The sequence below is a fragment of the Scleropages formosus genome, chromosome 6 (genome assembly GCF_900964775.1).
Source record: "Scleropages formosus chromosome 6, fSclFor1.1, whole genome shotgun sequence".
Lineage (NCBI taxonomy): Eukaryota > Metazoa > Chordata > Actinopteri > Osteoglossiformes > Osteoglossidae > Scleropages > Scleropages formosus.
The window spans coordinates 35,950,038-35,968,256 of NC_041811.1; the positions used below are offsets into that span (position 1 = coordinate 35,950,038).

General features: G+C 44.9%; 1 protein-coding gene across 4 annotated transcripts; it reads right to left on the reverse strand.

Annotated features, from left to right (window-relative positions):
• Positions 1-274: 274 nt before the first annotated feature.
• On the reverse strand, positions 275-18,219 carry LOC114909065 (scavenger receptor class B member 1-like). Of its 4 annotated transcripts, XM_029252904.1 has the most exons (13): positions 17,481-18,217; positions 15,078-15,238; positions 12,096-12,237; positions 11,650-11,853; positions 11,327-11,422; positions 8,962-9,077; positions 7,984-8,150; positions 7,725-7,843; positions 4,035-4,108; positions 3,793-3,844; positions 2,721-2,867; positions 1,489-1,561; positions 275-341 (listed from the first exon to the last, which is right to left on the reverse strand). In XM_029252904.1, exons 1-13 carry the CDS (start codon positions 17,598-17,600, stop codon positions 328-330), a joined length of 1,485 nt encoding a protein of 494 aa, XP_029108737.1. In that variant the 5' UTR covers positions 17,601-18,217; the 3' UTR covers positions 275-327. The 4 variants fall into 4 exon arrangements, with proteins under 4 accessions (XP_029108737.1, XP_029108738.1, XP_029108736.1 ...); XM_029252905.1 differs by lacking the exons at positions 275-341; positions 1,489-1,561 and having other exon boundaries at positions 2,167-2,867; positions 17,887-18,219; XM_029252903.1 differs by lacking the exons at positions 275-341; positions 1,489-1,561 and having other exon boundaries at positions 2,167-2,867; positions 17,481-18,219.

Here is an 18,219-nt window from a genome sequence, read left to right on the forward strand (position 1 = left end):
CAAAGTGCAGCTCAGCTCTTCTTTCATTGGGACGTGATCCGACGTGCAAAGGGAGAGGATTTTTGGACCGGTCCAGGTCCAAGTCCACTCGGGAACGGCGTCTCCGCACGATACGGACAGCCGCCGGAGATCTCCGGCGCTCGGAGTCCAGCGGGCCACAGAAAAACAGCTGGACGCACGGTGGACGCACGGCCAGTAATGCGAGGGGATCAGGGTTGGAGCACATGGGGAACGGGACAGTCTCGGTCTACGGCGTCCCGCAGCAAGGGGGCTCTTTCGGAAAGCGAGGGGTCCGAGTCTGCGCTCGGGGGGCGCCGAGCAGCATCCTCAGAGACGTGCTTCTGCACCGACGGGTAGAGAGAAGGCAGCGTTAGAACATGAACGTGCCAGGGACATCAACTCACTTACATCTCTTAGTTTGTTCATTCAGCCAACACTTGTCCGCAAAGCCGCTTGGCGTTACATTACTTAATTCTCCACCTATTTAAACAGCTGGGTAATTTTACCCGAGTAATTTAGGGCAAGTACCTTGCTCGAGGGTACTACAGCTGGAGGTGGGATTTGAACCCATGACCTTTGGGTCTAAAGGCGGCAGCTTTAACCCTAAACCCTATCAGCTGCCTCAAACCCGAACCCACAGTCAAAGTGCAACAGAGAGCAGGACCGCCGGCCGTCAACGCCCACGGCTCGCAGGCTACGTGCAGAATTCAACGCTTCGTTTACTGCATCCAGCAGGATCCTTGGAAGAAGCACCTCAGTTTTCTCTTTTTTTTTTTTTTTTTAAAATACACACACGAGCCTGTAAGACACGTTTCGTTATATAGATGTACACATATAGACGCGTATGGATCTGTCAACAAGTGTGTGACTCGAAGAAAGAGGAGCTGAACAGCCTTTTCTGCATGGAGAAAAAACAAACAAACAAACAAACAAACAAACAAAAACAAACAAACACTTTGTACCACACGGGACTGAGATGCTTCGCTGCAGTTTGACTGTGCAGTTAGCGTGCGCTGACCGACACCTGTCGGTGTGACAACACACACACACACACACGTCTCCCCTCATCATTCTGTTTCTCAGAGTAACTGCCACGAAAGGATGGACGCGACACACGCAGACACACACGTTCACCGTCACCGATAGCCGCACTAGGAGTGGCGGCGGACTGGTGTGGAAATGAGGTATGTTCCCAGGGCAGTGTAAGGCCCATGACTTATTTACTATGGTAAGCGGGCAAAAACAACTATTTCAGTTAGACTCCCTAGCAGTTTAATTGCCTTCCATACACTGGAGGGTTAACACTGCAAAGTTTTGTTTATTCATTTCTGTAATTTTTTTTTTTTTTTTTTTTTTTAAATGTTTCACAGCCAAAATACATACAAAAAAAAAGTGAGGGGCACAAGAAGCACACACACACACATGCACACAGCTCCTGAGAAAGAGCACTGAAGGAAGGCAAGGTGTCCAAACCTCGTTTCTACCCACCTGCGGCCACGATAAACTTTTCGTTGTGCGTCTCATTAACGCTCGTGTCGCTTACTGTGCCTTTTACCGTGTCCTAAAAGACAATCGAGGCTCATTTAATGCGCTCAGGTGAGGACGCAGTCAGCCTTCACGACGGCTTTCTCGCACGGTTTAGGGGATCGGCCTTCAGCGCCTCGTCATTTCGTTATTCATGCAGCGCTAAAATTTGCAGCTTCCATAACCGATTAGACCGAGCAGCGCATGCAGTTAATTTGGAGATGTTCAGCAGCGACTCATTTCAGGCAACAGTTCCGATTAAGTTTGATCTCTGACGATTAGAAGTGTCCCGCAAAACTAATTTCCAATTTTTTTTTTTTTTTTTGGATTGTTGGATTTTACATGCATGTATCAGTAAATGTCCCAAAAAAAAAAAAAATTCACAACAGCTGCCTTACAGAGACAAAACATAACACACAGTGATCTGGAAACAGTTTTACAGTTTCGTTCACGGTGGATTCACACGGCAGGTTCCAAACACACAGCAATCGTTCATTCGGTGTTTGAGAACAAAACGAAACCCTTTGCCCTTCAGCTCTGTTGACAGTTTAATGCTCCTCGGCCTCCAAGGGAGGAGGGGGGAAAAAAAAAAAAAAAAAAAAAAAAAAAAAAAGAAGCTCTGCTGTTCAAAACAGGTGTGTGTGTGTGTGTGTGTGTGTGTGTGTGTTAGTCAACACATTGAGGGAAAAACACAATTCCACCTGTTTTCTGCACTTTTTGCATTCAAATAACTAACAGTAAGAGTGAGAAGAGTGTCTGGAGAAGGGTCATGGCTTTAGGCGAGACTTGGAGTCCCCCCCCAATCTGCATCAGTGACAACACACTGTATTCTGCAGAATATGAGTGTTTGTAGGGTCAAGGTGGACTGTAAAGGACTCTGTGCGAGTTGTGTGTGTGTGAGAGAACAAACTGTACTTTGACCCTTCAACAGCCACAATTTTGTGTTAAAGGGACTTTTGAAAATATGTAGCTCTGTCCTGCCAGAACAACAGAAACAGGGACTTTAGCAGTCAAAAGGACATGATGTGCTGGGGGGGGGGGGGGTACAACAGACCAAACAAAAAGATTGGAGGACAACGCAGGAAACTGGGATGGGGAAAACACAAAGTTGACCTTGTGTTAACGCAAAGCCATGCACTCACTAAAGGATGGACTCTGGGTTCGGGGGGGGGGGCATGCCAGGGTCCAATACCTACCTTGTCCCGGAGTTTCAAGAACAAGGCAGAGAGGACCAGGAAAAGGCCCAGTGCGATGAAGACGTACTGCATCACTTCCATGATAGTGGGAAGCAGCACCAGGTTAACGTAGAAGGTGGTGCGCACTGGGCCATCGATATACCCTTTCTGTGAATTATGAGAAACGGCGTAAAAGTGTCAGCATTCAAAATCGTTCGGTCGTTTCAGTTCCCACAGAAATTGACCGAAGTTCTAAAACAAGGGAGGAGGACCACGGTCTAGCCTATATTACCGATTACGTAGCAACCGGAGTCCGATTTACTAACAAAGCCTTGGCTGAGGCACGTTACTTTTCTAATTGTCATTTAAACAGTTACCGATAGGTGGGCCGAAATAAAAACCAGCGTTTACAGTGGTCTCCTCGCACCGAGACTGGACGATTCCATTCTGAAACACGTGGTGCACTGTGAACGATTTCAGCTGACTTACGGTCGAAGGGTTTGTTCATTTCAATTGGATGAACTGTATTCCGATTCAATGGTAACGCTGATGCACCACCAGTACTTCCAGTATCAGTACTGGTGACATTCACTGGAATCATCTATGTGGTCCAATGCACATACAGGCATCCCTCAATTTACAAACCCTTTAATCAAAACTTCGGTATAAGGTCTCTGGGCCTTTGATAATTTTTCATTTCCATAACAAAGTCAGTATAATGAAATCAACGCAAAGCGTCTCCAAACAAAATCTGAAAGTTACTTGTTACGCAAGTGAAGCGGAAATGCAGTACTGCTCTGTAGCCGGCGCTAGTGTACCATCAGCTGTTCCCCGTCGGGCTCCCGTCTCGTACTTTGAGCCTCGGCAGTCATTCTTGCACTGCCGCTGCACAAATGCCGTTTTAGGGTTTTCGGATGGACTGGGAACGTATTATTTTACCCGCTTGAAACAATGGCAAATATGGTTTCTATATGTAAAGTTTTACTATCTGCACTGCTCTCAGGAACAGATTAATTTCCTGAAACCGAGGGTTTGCTGTACTGGGGAGGACTTACAAATGAGCGATTAATGTTCTAAGTAGACACCACCTTACCTCTTCAAACCAGATCATGGGCATCACCACCTCAGAAATACTGTCAGTTTGACTGAAAAAACAAACACAAAACAATTTTTTTTTTTTTTCCCGTCTGACCTCCTGAATAAGTTTAGCACAGATACGAAGTGGAGAAAACGAATCGAAATGCCACCAAGACACTCAGATTTAACCAAGAGTTCGACTTTATCAACCTTACAAAAGGTGGACAAGAGTTAGCGGGAAGAAACTGCCATGCTTACGAGATACCGAGCACCTTCTTCATGTACAGGTTCAGCTGGAGCTTGACGGACACATTGAGCGGCACCCCGGTCTCCTGTCAATCATACAGGGCTAAAGGTGAGGTGGGGGGGAGGGGGTAAATCAGTTTCACCAAGCTTCAGCAAGGCTCACAGTGCATCCTAAAGCATTCAGTCTTGCACATTTCCTCCTCATCACTGGGGTGTCGCATCCACACCCGTCCGTGCCGCCCGCTTCATCCAAACTTTCTCCAGATGATGCTTTATTCCAGCAAAATTAAAAAAAAAAGTGGGAACGAAATAAACCAAGAGGTGAAAACAGTGACATTATGCTTTGGATTCCACTTCTAATATTACTACACTACTGATTACACTGAACTTCGTGTATTCGAAATGGAAAACCATAAATTTAACCCTAAATGACAGTGTATTGTGTAAAGATTAATCTAGAAACACAATGTTATTTAATCCATAGGGTTAGAGTTTCAAAACATGACCTTCAAAGCCCCCACTCAGTCATTCCTATGCTAAAAAAGGACCTTTAGTTTAATTAACTAATTCTTAAGAAAAAAAAACATTAAATATTTGTTGCACTCAGGAGCACAGCTGTGCCCATGTCAGATGCAGGTACAGGACAGTCTGTAATGGACTGACCGGAGACGGCACGGAATATACACGATAAGCTTTAGAACAAAATATAAAACAACAAAGCAATAGGTTTATTTTACAATTATTTAACCCCACCCAGAATAGAAAAACTGGAAAGCATCAACTTCTTTAAAGTTCAGTACCCTGAATAACCTATGTTTTATGCCTTTATTTGTATGTAATTAAGGAATGTTTCAGGCCTCGTACGCCTTTAAGCAACAACACGAAGGCAAAAATACCGATAGGTCACACAGGTTTGGTCAAACATGACTTTTGTAATTATATCAGTTACGGCGATAACAAACGGTGCCTAAAATGAGCTTCAGCGGAGACAGAACAGCGTCTGTATTCACACACACTCCTCTCGAGAAGCCTGATCATTGCCATTTCAAGCCTCTAAGTCACAAGACATTTTTACATCACTGAACAACCGATACTGAAAAAAGGAATTGTATGGAAGAACGTCACCATTCAGAATTACATCGCATCCAGATGCAACCCCGTCTCCGCGACACCTTGACTGATGCAGAAATGCACCACGTGCTTCTTTCCGATATACAGTTTCTCCCGCAATGTCACGGAACCCATAGTTTGGAAGCTCTTGTGCTGCAGCACAACCTTTGTTACTTTGAACACAAACCCCTATATGACATATGTAGTATCATTTGACACCTCAAAGCTGGTGTCCATTTAATCTAGACCAAAAAAAAAGTGCAGTAACATTATTGCTGAGTAAGAACTCCTCCAGAGTTTTTCCCTTCTTTGCTAAGCAAACCAATAAAGTGATATCTGCAGGAGAAGCCAATAACTGAGTAAATAGTGTGACAGGTCCACTGTTCACGCCGATTTGTTTATGGGGCACAAAGGACCGTTTATTGGAGCTATAAAGTGGCATTAATTCCATGATACTGTCATTATCTGTTGTGCTAAGTGACCCTCAGAGCAATTTCCAATTAGCGTATCAAACGTCCTTGGAGCGTGATATGACAAGTAACCACTTGGTACGTCTCCAAGGTTTGGCAACCACGCAAACGAGGACGAGACGGAGCCAAACTCCTCGGGAGGTCGAAGTTCGGAGACGGACGCTACGGGCCGCTGTCCCACGGGGCAGTCACAGGAGAGGACGGCGGGAGCAGCGGGACAAGGTGTGAAACCGGGACAGGTTACAGGACACGTGACAAGATCCAAAACCTGCTGGCAAAAGCAACAAAGATATTTATCTAGCCAATTTAGATATGATGGGAGCGGTCCAACTTTTATTGTCGCTGGCAGATAGACGATGGGGAGAGTGCACGACGACGTGTCAAAGTCAACGCCGGCCGAGACGAATAAAGAGACGGCACTCGCTGCGTCTGTCCACGTCGACACTGCCCCTCGCATCACAAGCTATTGGACGACCTGCCAAGTTTGACAACACAATGCATAGAAAAAGTGCCTTTCAAAGAAAAATGCTGGAAGTGTAGTGGACAGAGCTGCTGCTGCCTCTGGAGCCAAAGGGCACAACTTCAAATCCCACCTCTGGCTCTAGTACTTTCCAGAACAGTACTTGCCCTAAAGTGCCCCAGTTAAAAAGCCAGCTGTACAAATGGGTGAATGATGGTAAGAGACTCAGCTTTGTTCGTCACCTTAGGGAAAAGCATCAGCTATATGAACAAAAGTCAAATGGTACAATCGATAATACCAAGCGCCTCGATATGACCGGGGTCGGAGTTCCAAGTTGAAGTTTCGGACCAGAGCCGAGCAGCTCCGGGTTCCGCGCCTGTCGGTCGGATTATTTTACACCTAATATAAAATCAGGCCGTAGAAAAGAGGGGTTGAGACGAAGACAAAGTTGCCACTGTCACCCTCAGTGCAGATGCTCACCTGTACCCTGCACCACATCAAGGCTGCATGTAAGGGCACCAGAGTAAAAGAAAGCTTTCAAGTGTGTTTGGTTAAAAATTGTTTGCCTTATATTTAACACACACGCACACACGCACACACACACACACACACACACACACACACACACACACACACACACACACACACACACACACACACACACACTATATTAAAAATACCAAAAGCTAGTTAAGCTTACAATACTGTTACCCTCCCTCCCGCCATGCTGCCTAAAACAACTCGCCCACTGGCACCGAGCCGACAGGTTCATCCCCCACCTTCCCGTTTACACGGTAAAATAGCAGTGACCCTACTAGACCTGTGGGAATAATGAGGCACAGCAACCAAACTGATAAGGTAAATGTCAACATCATGATCCGGGGATGGGGGGGGGAATGACTGTGGGAGACATTGACTCGAACAGAAATAAAAACCTATCAGAGAATGCGTTGCTTAGCAACGGAAGACACAGTATTATGATTGCAGAGTGTCTTTAATATCATGCCTCCTGGCCTTCGAATTACCATTAAGCCTCGATTTGTTTTTAAGGAGTCAGAACCAAAAAGTCAGCAATGAACAAGCACGCAGAGCAAAGATGGCAACTGCGCCGAGGGAGCGGATGCTTCCTTCATCCCGGAAAGAGCGTAAGCAAGAAATGAACACAACGAATTTTCAAAGTAGAATTTTCAGCTCCCTTGGGCTAGGAAATGTGTGCCACGCCAATGAATGTTGAAATTACGACTATAACCTGACTGCCATAAACTGTATAAAATCCCAGAATGTTCACACAGTATAAAAGCCCAAAATGCAGCTTCAAAAGCTGCTGGAGACTTAATTTATTAACTGGTGTTGAACTAATAGCAGCCTGTAACACAATCTGTATTTCTGTGTCATTTCCACTTCCAGCAGTAAATATGACATTTAAAAAAAAAAAAAAAAAAAGCATAAACATGTGGGCACAGTTACAGTATTGTCAAACGATATGCATTTTAACACTGCACATCCTACAGGGAAGAATTTTTTTTTTTTTAAAAAGGATCAATTAAAAAAAAAAAAGCTTAAAAATGACAAGTAAAACTATAAAGAAGAGCACAAAAAGCAGCGTTAAGCAGCGTTTCCTCTGAACAAAGAGGGGCACCGCTGGCGGACGGGGTTACTCACTGGATGGATGTCAATGAAGAGGCCGTGCTGCTCCTCCGTTGGGTTCAGCCCAAGGACAAACTCCCGCAAGACCGGATCCCCGTTGTAGAAGTGGGGGTGGGACATGAACACCGGGGCATCTGAAGGGGAACAACAGACGCCATCGGATCAGCACTTGGACATTAAGCGTCGGCGACTCGGGGGATGCTGGGAGACGTCAAGGCCGTTTGCGCCAAGACTTGAATTGAGAGGGAGGTTTTCCCCAGGCGGAAACACTCACCATGCCTGCAACTGCTGACATTCATGATGCCAGACTGGCGGCAGGGGCAGAAGCCCTCGTTCGGGGGGTAGTCTGTCCCGTTGGCAAAGAGGGTTTTGGGCGCCACGAAGCGGAAGAAAGGGATCCCACTCGTTACCCCGGGCCTTTCGTAGACCAGCTCCATCGACCTGGGCAGAACGAGCGAAGTGTGCTGTGGATGAGCCCAACCCTAACATACGAGTCCGCCGTTAAGAGTAGGATGACGATGATGGGAAGCTATGAAAATGAGCTACTGGAGGATGGCGAAAGGTCACCGTCAGCTGCTCAACAGGTAATAAGTAGAGTTGCACAAGCACAAAAACTACAAGCACAGTAGCAAATGAGCCCATTTCCCAATCAGATATGCAGGAACCTCCTCAGTTGTACTCTGGTAAAATTACAGTATACACCGCAGCCAGAACCAACGCTGTAAAACCTCCACCGTGGTACACTGGCGAGTTCTCTCCCACTGGGCTTCCCTCCTGCTTGTTGCTCACAGGAGAACATCTGTCCAACTAGTCAACGAGCACAATTTGGTTCTCAAATGGAGCTCTTCCATCACAATCGAGCCTCAAATTTCCAGTCCCCCGAGCGAGTTCCTCAGAGGAGGTGAGCACCGCTGTAGTTTCCATGAAGTACAAAATGAGTATTCAACTAATGGCCATGACTCAACTGGGAGGAGAAGGGGCTTCTACAAAAGACGTGTGAAAAATGTCACATCATGTATGTCATTCAATCATGTGAGCAATAATCTTTTTAAAAAAAAAAAAAAAAAAAAAAAGGGGGGGGGGGGGGGGATTTTTAAAATGCACAGGAACTCCTATTGGTGCTATAATTTCACCAAACGATTCCTGAAAGGTCTCCATTTAGAAACGTCATGAGATAAGGGACCTGGTGACAGCTACCACTTTTTTTTTTTTTTTTTTTTTTTTTAAATAACAACAAAGTAAATCACATTACCGACATGCATCTGGACTGTAGAAAGGCAGGGTAGACTCTTCGGTCATGAAAGGTGGCCACATCTGGCCTGCTGTTCCGTTGATCATATTGCACTGCTCCGTTCTCCAGTAGTTCACCTGCACCAAGCAAACAGACCCGGTGAGGAACTTGAACTAACTGGTGACCCTTCGCTCCAGGGAGGAGCAACGAGTCCCAGTTCGGCAGGAAAGGCGCACAGAGCCGAGTCAGACTGAAGAAATGTTTCCGGAGAAGTCCGCCCAGATTCTCGAAGCGTGATGTGGGTCCTTTCCCAGAGCTCAAACAGGAGCCCGAAACAGGGTGGTTAAGCAGCCTCCGGAGAACCGGGACAGGGTTCCTCCCTCAACCTGCGAGGGACACTAAAAACTCGTAGAGGAAACCAGGAGAATGAGCTTCCCGCCGCACTACAGAAGTGCGTTACCGCTCCAGCGCCTCTACAGGACGTCCTCAAATTACGAAGGAGTTCCGCTCCAACGACCTCACCACAAGTCAGCTTCATAATTCACAAACCCCCTTACAGTGCACAATATAAACCAGATATATAAACAATTACATTTATTCATTTAGCTGACACTTTTCTCCAAAGCAACTTACAACGTTTGGTTATAATTATAACCAGACAAGCTTCCAAATATTTACACATATATACTGCTGGGTAATTTTTACTGGAGCAATTCAGGGTAAGTACCTTGCTCAAGGGTAGCACAGCCAGAGGTGGGATTCAAACCCGTAACCCTTGGGTCTAAAGGCAGCAGCTTTGTCTACTAGGCTACCAGCTGTTGCGTCATGACAATTAACATGCACTAATGCTACACTGGATAACACGGATTTGTCTTTTCCTTCTTCACACTAATTTATGAAATTAGTCCTATTAAAACGACACTAAGAGGCATTTTCTGTGCTGCACTATTATTTTCACTTTCATCTCTAAATCTGTTTTCTTTTGCTTTTTTCACATCTGCACCAGCATAATATTTACAGTTTCTGCAACTAGCTAATCTACACAAATGTAACTTGAAACACTACACTAAAACAAAACAAAACAAAACATTCCTATAAATGAAACAGGACCGCTGATGGTGCAGGGTGGCACGCCCACCTTATTGCACACCAGATGGTGCAGTTCTCATTGCAAAAACCAATCAGGACTCTAATACAGGACCCTGGTTATGGTCTACAAATGTGTCAACAGAACTGCTCCCAGCAATTTACAAGACTCAACCGCTACACTCCAACCAGACCACTGTACTCTTCTACACCTGCCCGCTTGGTGATTCCGCGTATGCCAGGTAAAGCACGGAGGTTCTCTGTTCTGGCTCCGTTGTGGTGGAACGACTTCCTCTTTCACTTAGAACTGCTGAATCCCTGTCCACATTTAAAAAGGATCTGAAAACTCACCTCTTCCAGACTCACTTGGCCCATGATCTCCTAAGTTCATGTAAGGTGTAAATGCACTATAACTTTAAGATAATGCCCAGATAAACCCTTACACAGCTACTCTTGTAAAGTAATATGAATGTTTGTGTATCTCCAAAAACACTTAATTACCAGGAAGGTGATCAGGAATCACGGATCTTCCGATAGTTTTATGCAGCTACTTATGCGATGCACATTAGTTCATAGGGTGGAAAGACACTAACTGTACTTAGACATAAATGCAAACGCGTAATTGTCTTCTGATGTAATGCACAGATTGCGTTTTCTGTAAGATATAAGTTGCTTTGGAGAAAAGCGTCTGCTAAATGAATAAATGTAACATTAATGGGACGGCCATCGTAAGTGCTGGTCGCATATTTTGGAAGGCAAGGACCACCTGTGTATCCCAACATCGCAATGTCTTCTGCAACCTAACGGTTCCGCTTCCACACGGCGCCCTTCGTACCGTCCAGCAGCTACTCACGCAAAAAGTCATGTTATCAGGAAAACGTTCAATAAATGTGTCCGTTGATCACAACTCTTTGTCAGTTGCAAAATGCAGTTTCGTGAACCCTCAGCTGTGTGTCACTTCAGAGAAAGTCTGTCCTTCCGCTGTCAGTAACTAACTGCCTCTCCTAATACACGGTTGTTGTGGTCCGGAGCCTATTCCACAAGTGTAAGGCAGGCTATGCTCGGGACAGAACGTCGGACCATCACAGGGCAGTCAAGCTCACACATGCACACCGAGGGCAACGTGGAGCAACCAGCTGACCGAAAACACATCTTTGGAATGTGGGAGGAAAGCAGACACCTGGGAGAAACTCGTGCGGACAGGGCGAGAACACGTACACACTTGGGGTAAAGGGTCTGCTCAACGAACAAATGTCATTGTATCTACTGTGTTCTTTGTCACACGAGTCATTTGACTCACCTTCTTAAGCCCGTTCCAGGAATCCACTTTGTGAACCTTCCTAATGTCATCCTGACCCGTGAAGACCGTGAAGAGCCCAGTGTTGGAGTTGTTGAACTACAGGCAGGTCGAGAAACACCGGGTCATCATCCTCTCAAATTGACCCATTTAGAAACCCCCGCTCCCTCTTTTTGCAGGTTCTGGACACAAATGACAACTTGAATCCAACAGAGATCTCGCAACAGGAACAACCTTCTGAGGAAATGCCAGCGAAAGGCACACAAGGACTTCCTTGTGACATGCACACGCGTGCAGAACTGGCCGGTCAGGAAACAAGTACACACCTCAGAGAAAAGCCCAAACTTGCCCGTGGTCGGCAGCATGCCCGGGAGATACTTGTTGAGGAAGTCCACCAGCTCGCTGTCGTACCCCCACATGAGCTCGCCCACGGACTTGTTGAGGAAGGCATTCTCATTGAAGGTCGTGAACGTGGCGCTCATCACCAAACGCACTGGAAGCGGCATCTTCTCCATCATCACTGCTGCACCCTGGCAGAGGGGTAGAGGAACAGAGCACAGCAAGTTGACAACAAAGGAGTTAAGAGACAAAGCCTCATGACAGGAACCCAACTGTATCGTCAAAGCCTTAGTCAAACCGATGCTCCTCAGACTTGGACTTAGTCCTTGTGCCGTTTCACTGTGTATCACTTTGCAGATGTTTTCAGGGAATTCGGGAGGATTTTACCATGGTTTTGATGGAGTAACAGACATAAAAAGCGTAAAGCCCGTACCAGAACCAGCATGTTCGGGATGACGACCACATCAGACTCGTCGCCCACAGACATGTCCCTCACAAAGTGGTACTGCCGGTACTCCAGGTATGACACCGTGTTGTTCGGATGGAACGTGATGTTGTCCTTCTGACGGTACTCCCTACAGAAGAGGGAGGGCAACGGTGAAAGTCATGGCTTGAGCGAACGCTCCCACAGCCCCATTTCGAAAGATACACGATGCAACGTTACAGCAACGATGTTGTCACAAGGATGTCGTGACAATCAGAAGTCAAAGTTCCTCAAATTTAACATCTCAAAACTGAGAAACTGTTCTAGTCAAGACATTTTTACAACCACTCAGCACTTCTTTACTGCATATGACTCTTTGAGGAACTTGTAGGGTCTTCCTCAAGCCCTTTGTCATGCATTTCTCCAAAGAGCAAGTTTTTGTTGCTTCCTGGTGATCGGACAAAGTCATACGACACCTTACACGCATGTTTCAACCAATCATGTGCCTGTTCTTGTCTGCAAATCAGGAAGTCATGGTGGGAAAGCAGAGCTCAAACCGTCACCCATGAACTGCACAAACATCTCCAGAAAACACCACAGATTAGTCACGGGGAATGAAGGACATCAACATTATGTACACATACCAGTCCCTTCCACTGAAACATTTCCATTTCTCACGATAACATCCAGAATATACTGATTTGACCATCGTTTTGATTAGTGATCACTTTCAGACAACGTTTTTTTTTTTTTTTTTAACTTTAAAAAAAAAAAAAAAAAAAAAAAAAAAACGCATTTTGTACTGAAGGTATAAAGAAACTCCAAACAGTATTATATTGCCTACAGGTTGATGGTAACAATCCATTTTAAGTGATGAAACATGGGCAATACCACTGAAAATTTAAGCTACATATGGGAATTTTAAGACAATCATTTATTTCTTGCATTTATACATTTATTGCAACAGAGTACCTCAAAATAGCTACCACAGTAAAGCCCTATGACAAGGTACTGACCACTCCATGCATTTCAAGGACTGGCCTCCCTCGGTCACATACCACAAAAAACACACCCCTTATTTCAACCCTTTTTTTTGGGGGGGAGGACAGTTGTAGAGTGGTCGGCCTGTCTACAACATGCTACGTTTACTGTAAATTATGGTCAGAAAACATTTTCTTATCTGGGATTAGATTCTTTTTTAAAAAAGTATTCAAAACCTCTCAAGGGGAATTTGTGGGATGACTAAAGAACAAATTATATTATTTGAGGGATGAGTGTGTGTGTGTATATATATATATATATATATATATATATATATATATATATATATATATATATATATATATATATACACATACACACACACACACACACCAAAATCTCAAAATTACAGTTTGGGTGTCCCTATTACACTTACTATGATTTACTTCTTCCTTTATTATTCACCATATTGGCTTCACTTCTGTGTGTGCTTCATTTGTGCCTGCGATATGGCTTGCTGTAGAAGTGTCTGGAACAGAGTATTCCTACAACAGGTAAAATTCCTCTAGACTGGGACTGGGTCAAGGAAAACCTTGGAAGACTTGTGTCTGGTATAAGGAGATAACACTCCACGTTGAGCAGTATTGAGAGACAGGAGAGAGGTGCAAGTACTCCCATCCGTGACAGTGAAAATGTCGTGAGAAATATATTAATGTAATAATAACAACCCAACTTAAGCTTATTGGGTCTCATTATCAAAAAGGTAACAGAACCTCAAAAAAGATCAACACCCAACACAGTCCAGAAGTGTAACGCAGGCAACCAAAAAAAACTGCACAGAAAAATGTGCCTGAGCAGCACAAAACTGATACACACTTAACACAAAGTATTACTGAAGAAAAAGGAGGTATTACTGTATTATATGTGAGGGCTGAATATTTCTGCAAAACCCTTTTTTCTTTTAAAAAAAAAAAAAAAAAAAAAAACAATAAAATTATGTCAAGGTCATATTTTTGAGTCTCATCAGGAAAGCACCCGACATGCAAGGTAAACTCAAGCTTTTGACTGGTCCTCTGCATGTTTAAGGAGCACAAGTGTTTTTGAGGAAAAAGTCGTCGGACGGTTACGCAACAGCCCTCCTGCAAGAGCTTCGGCCTCTTCGCGCAACTCAAACCGGACGCCTTGCAGGGGAGCACAGCTCTGACCGGAGGAGCAACGGAAATCCTCACACCAGCAGCCAGCAAGTCACTCAAATCACTTCTCGCATGTTCATCTAGTCATCTTTTCAGCAATGAAACTTAGTGTTACGCTGCCGACAACGACACACCCATTTAGAAAGCAGGTCAAATTAGATCAAAATGTATTGCTGGGGACAGCCGGTAGCATAGCGGTTAAAGCTCCTGCCGTGGGACTCAAAGGTCACAGGTTTGAGCCTCACCTTCGGCTGTAATACCCTTGAGCAAGGTACTTACCCTAAATTACTCCAGTAAAATTACACAGCTGTATAAATGGGTGAATAAGTCACGTTGGAGAAAAAGCATCAGTTAAATGAAATGTACTTGTATTTTTTTTTAAATTAGGAAAGGTTTGAGGGAACACAGTAGCAGTGTTTTTTTTTTTTTTACTCTAATTGTGTATATATGAGAAGACATTATTTCCTATTACACAATGTTCAATTCGCTCCCTGTGCTAAAAGTATCTAGACCCTCATGCATTTTTCAATGTAAAATGAATCTAAAATGTTTAAAAGTACATTTGAATTTTCGTTCTAAATATTTTTAGTGGGTTGACCCCTCATAATAAATATGAAAGCTTGATTTTTTTTTTTTTCCCAGGGAACTCTTATTTATGGGGTTCACATTTTATCCTCTCACAGAAGAGGAGGCAACATAACGGAAGACTTTGAATTTTGACTTTCACATTTTTCAGAAATACTGTACTGGCTTTCTTATTTATATGTTTTTCATGGAGGTGGTGCACCTTTCACAGAGTGCATAGGAAAAGTCATACCTGTAGACATAAGGGCCCCTTTGTTCCACCATCGGCTTCTCTCCACGAAGAATCTCTTTGGGGTTGAGAACGTTGAAGAAGTAGACCGACATGAAGAACGGCACAGGAATGTCTTTCCACATGGTGTAAGACAGACTGTTTTTTGGGTTGATCTCCACATTCTGGAACAAGAGACAATGGTTTTCACGTATGTGCATTATACTGGAGCAGACAAAGTAGAAAGTACAGAAGGGAAGGTGTGGTAGGCTACGTAAGGAATTAAACCAGCTCTTTAGTGACTGCACACGTTGCCCAAGTTAAAAAAAGATTGACTCACTTCTAACATTCAAACACTGGTATTGGGAATTGTCACCGAAGAATGAGTACTATTGTGTAACACAACCCCAAAACAATGATCTTTCAGAAGAAAGCAATAAACCGTTATGAAATCCTGTCTGCTGCTACGAATATAACAAGCTGAAATATGCCTGGTGAACGTCGCAGTAACATTCAGCAAAACTGTAACTATCGGAGCCTTTAAGTACATGGGGTACGAAATGACGCCATCGGTAACTGTTCAGAAGATACTCGCAAATAGTTTATGATTAAGAGAAAACGGTGATCACATCTCATTTATTTCCCCCCTTTCCAACATTTGGCTTAGAGGGGTTTACACAACCATTAAATAACCCATTTACAAAATACACTGGCTGAAAACAGAGGGGGTGCGGTAACGCAGTGGGTTGGACCAGGTCCTGCTCTCCAGTGGGTCTGGGGTTCAAGTCCCGCTTGGGGTGCCTTGCGACGGACTGGCGTCCCGTCCTGGGTGTGTCCCCTCCCCCTCCGGCCTTACGCCCTGTGTTACCGCGTAGGCTCCCGTAACCCTGTATGGGACAAGCGGTTCTGAAAAATGTGAAAACAGCCATCTAGGACACTCATCTAACATTTAGCACATATAAGACGGCGCAGAAGGAGCCTTTCATGCTTAAATATCATGGATGTTTTAATAAAGTTTTATGCAGCTACTTGTGTGATGAACGTTGGTTCATATGGTGAAAATAAACTAACTGTACTTAAGAATCACACATCTGTATCAAAGTGTCTTTCTGCTAATGTAATGAACACATTGTATTTTCTGAGATGTTCGTCGCTTTGGAGAAAAGTGCCTGATAAATGAATACATGTAAATAAGAGCATTAAGCACAAAACCTGTCACTCCACTGAAATTCCAGATGACAATCTGAGCAAAGACCAAATGCATAATATTAAATAATCAATATATAAAATAATTTATAAATCTCAAGATACAGCTGCATGCAAGTTGACCAATGCATCTTCACAGATTGCCCTTTACTCTGCATGTGGTACATTTTTCCACACTGACTTCTGGCAAACACTCACAATAATAATACTGACATACTTGAGGCGTTTCTGCAGAGGTAAAAAGAACATAAACGGCATGAAAACAGCATTACGAGTGTCCAAAACGTGTTCGCGCCCAGACCGCTATGGGTCCCAGAGAGGAGCCCTGAGGAACTCCGAGGAACCCCAGAGCAAAGCGCATCTTATGAACCTCATATGAATTAAGTCCCCGCTTAAGTTCGCTCACTAAATAACATCCAAAGAAGGTACGAGTGCAGGGGGGGACCGCAGATTTCCATCACAACCGTTAAATTAAATATTTGTGTCGCTGTAGCCTTTGTATCCAGTAAAGCTCTGGAAAGTGTTTCAACACCTCTGAATAAACAGTTGACAGGTGTCGTCCCCATTGGAGACACGACCACGATGGAGATGTTCCTAAGAGCTGTAAGTGTGTAGATGTATGTACATGATGATCTACACATATATGTATATAACAGAGGGGCGTCACAAAAACCTGGTAAATCCTTATCTTACATTTAAATTTTCTAAGAATGTAAGAGTGTGTTATATCTGTAGGTCCTTCTAGAATCGTGACTTTAAACCCCCTGCTGCGGTCCTCAGCGTATAGCGTTTCTCACCACAAGTTGTATCCAGGTGAAGCAGTAAAACAGAGTTCGAAACAGGGTAAGAACGGCCGCGCTGAAGTTACGGAGTGAAAAGCAGCGAGAAAAGTGTTCAATTAACGCGGTTCCTCCTTCCTTTCGCCCCGAACTTAAGTTAAGCACGATCGCTGCGACACGACAAACTGACACAAAACAAACCGAAGACGCTCAGCGGATCAGTTCGGTTCGGCTCCCGCCTTCCCTTCGTGTTCACACATGATCGTGTGATGTCTGCGCTCCGGTCGAATCGCATCAAACCCCAGGACGGACAGACGGACGGACAGACACAGCAGCGGACTCCGGGGCGACCCGACCCGACCCGAGCGGACCCAGAGCAGAGGTACTTTGACTTTTCACAACACTGCAGCGCAGCATCTCGCCCTCGCTTTACTCTACTTACCTTCACTATCTGGTCGTCTATGACAATCGGTCCCACGAACACGAGAATGACCCCAAAAACCGCCGTGAGGATCCCCGCGATTCCGAGCCCGACTGCTAACTTGGTTCTGGAAACAGCCATAAGTTACGACGTGCGACTCGCTCGAGTCCCGCCCCGGCAAGTAATTTATTAAAAGTAACAATTAATTGCCCGTTACTTAATGAGAGACACTTTACACCGCGCTGTACCGGATTATTTTATCGGCGCAAAAATAATCACTCAGTCGGTCAGCGCGTTCGCATTGATTGATCCCTCCGCGGGCTGCGCGCGCCAGACGATGTTCCGCGTGTCGCGCTCCAAGCACGGGCACGTTAAGTGCGTCTCTCGCACGTGATGGCGAACAGCAAAGCGGCTCGTCTGATTTCACCTATAAAGCTCACGTCTGTCTTCGATAAGCCAGACTCAGCGGAGGGGAGCCCCTCAGCTCTCATGTTTATGGTGCTCGCGTGACCACACCTCCTCGCGAGCGCGTTCGGAACTTGTAGTTTTAGCGCGCTCTCCACGTATCCCGCCTCCTCTCGAAACAAAGAAATTCCAGCCGCTTAACACGAATAACTCGTATCAACGGGCTGCTAATAAAACCACCGACGCCGCAAGGTAAAGGCGGGCGTCGGAAAGAAAAAAGCCACGTGTATCGTGCGGTTATTATTTTTTCGCTTTTTCGCCGTCCAATCAGCACACGCGTTAGTGTGCGGCCGCT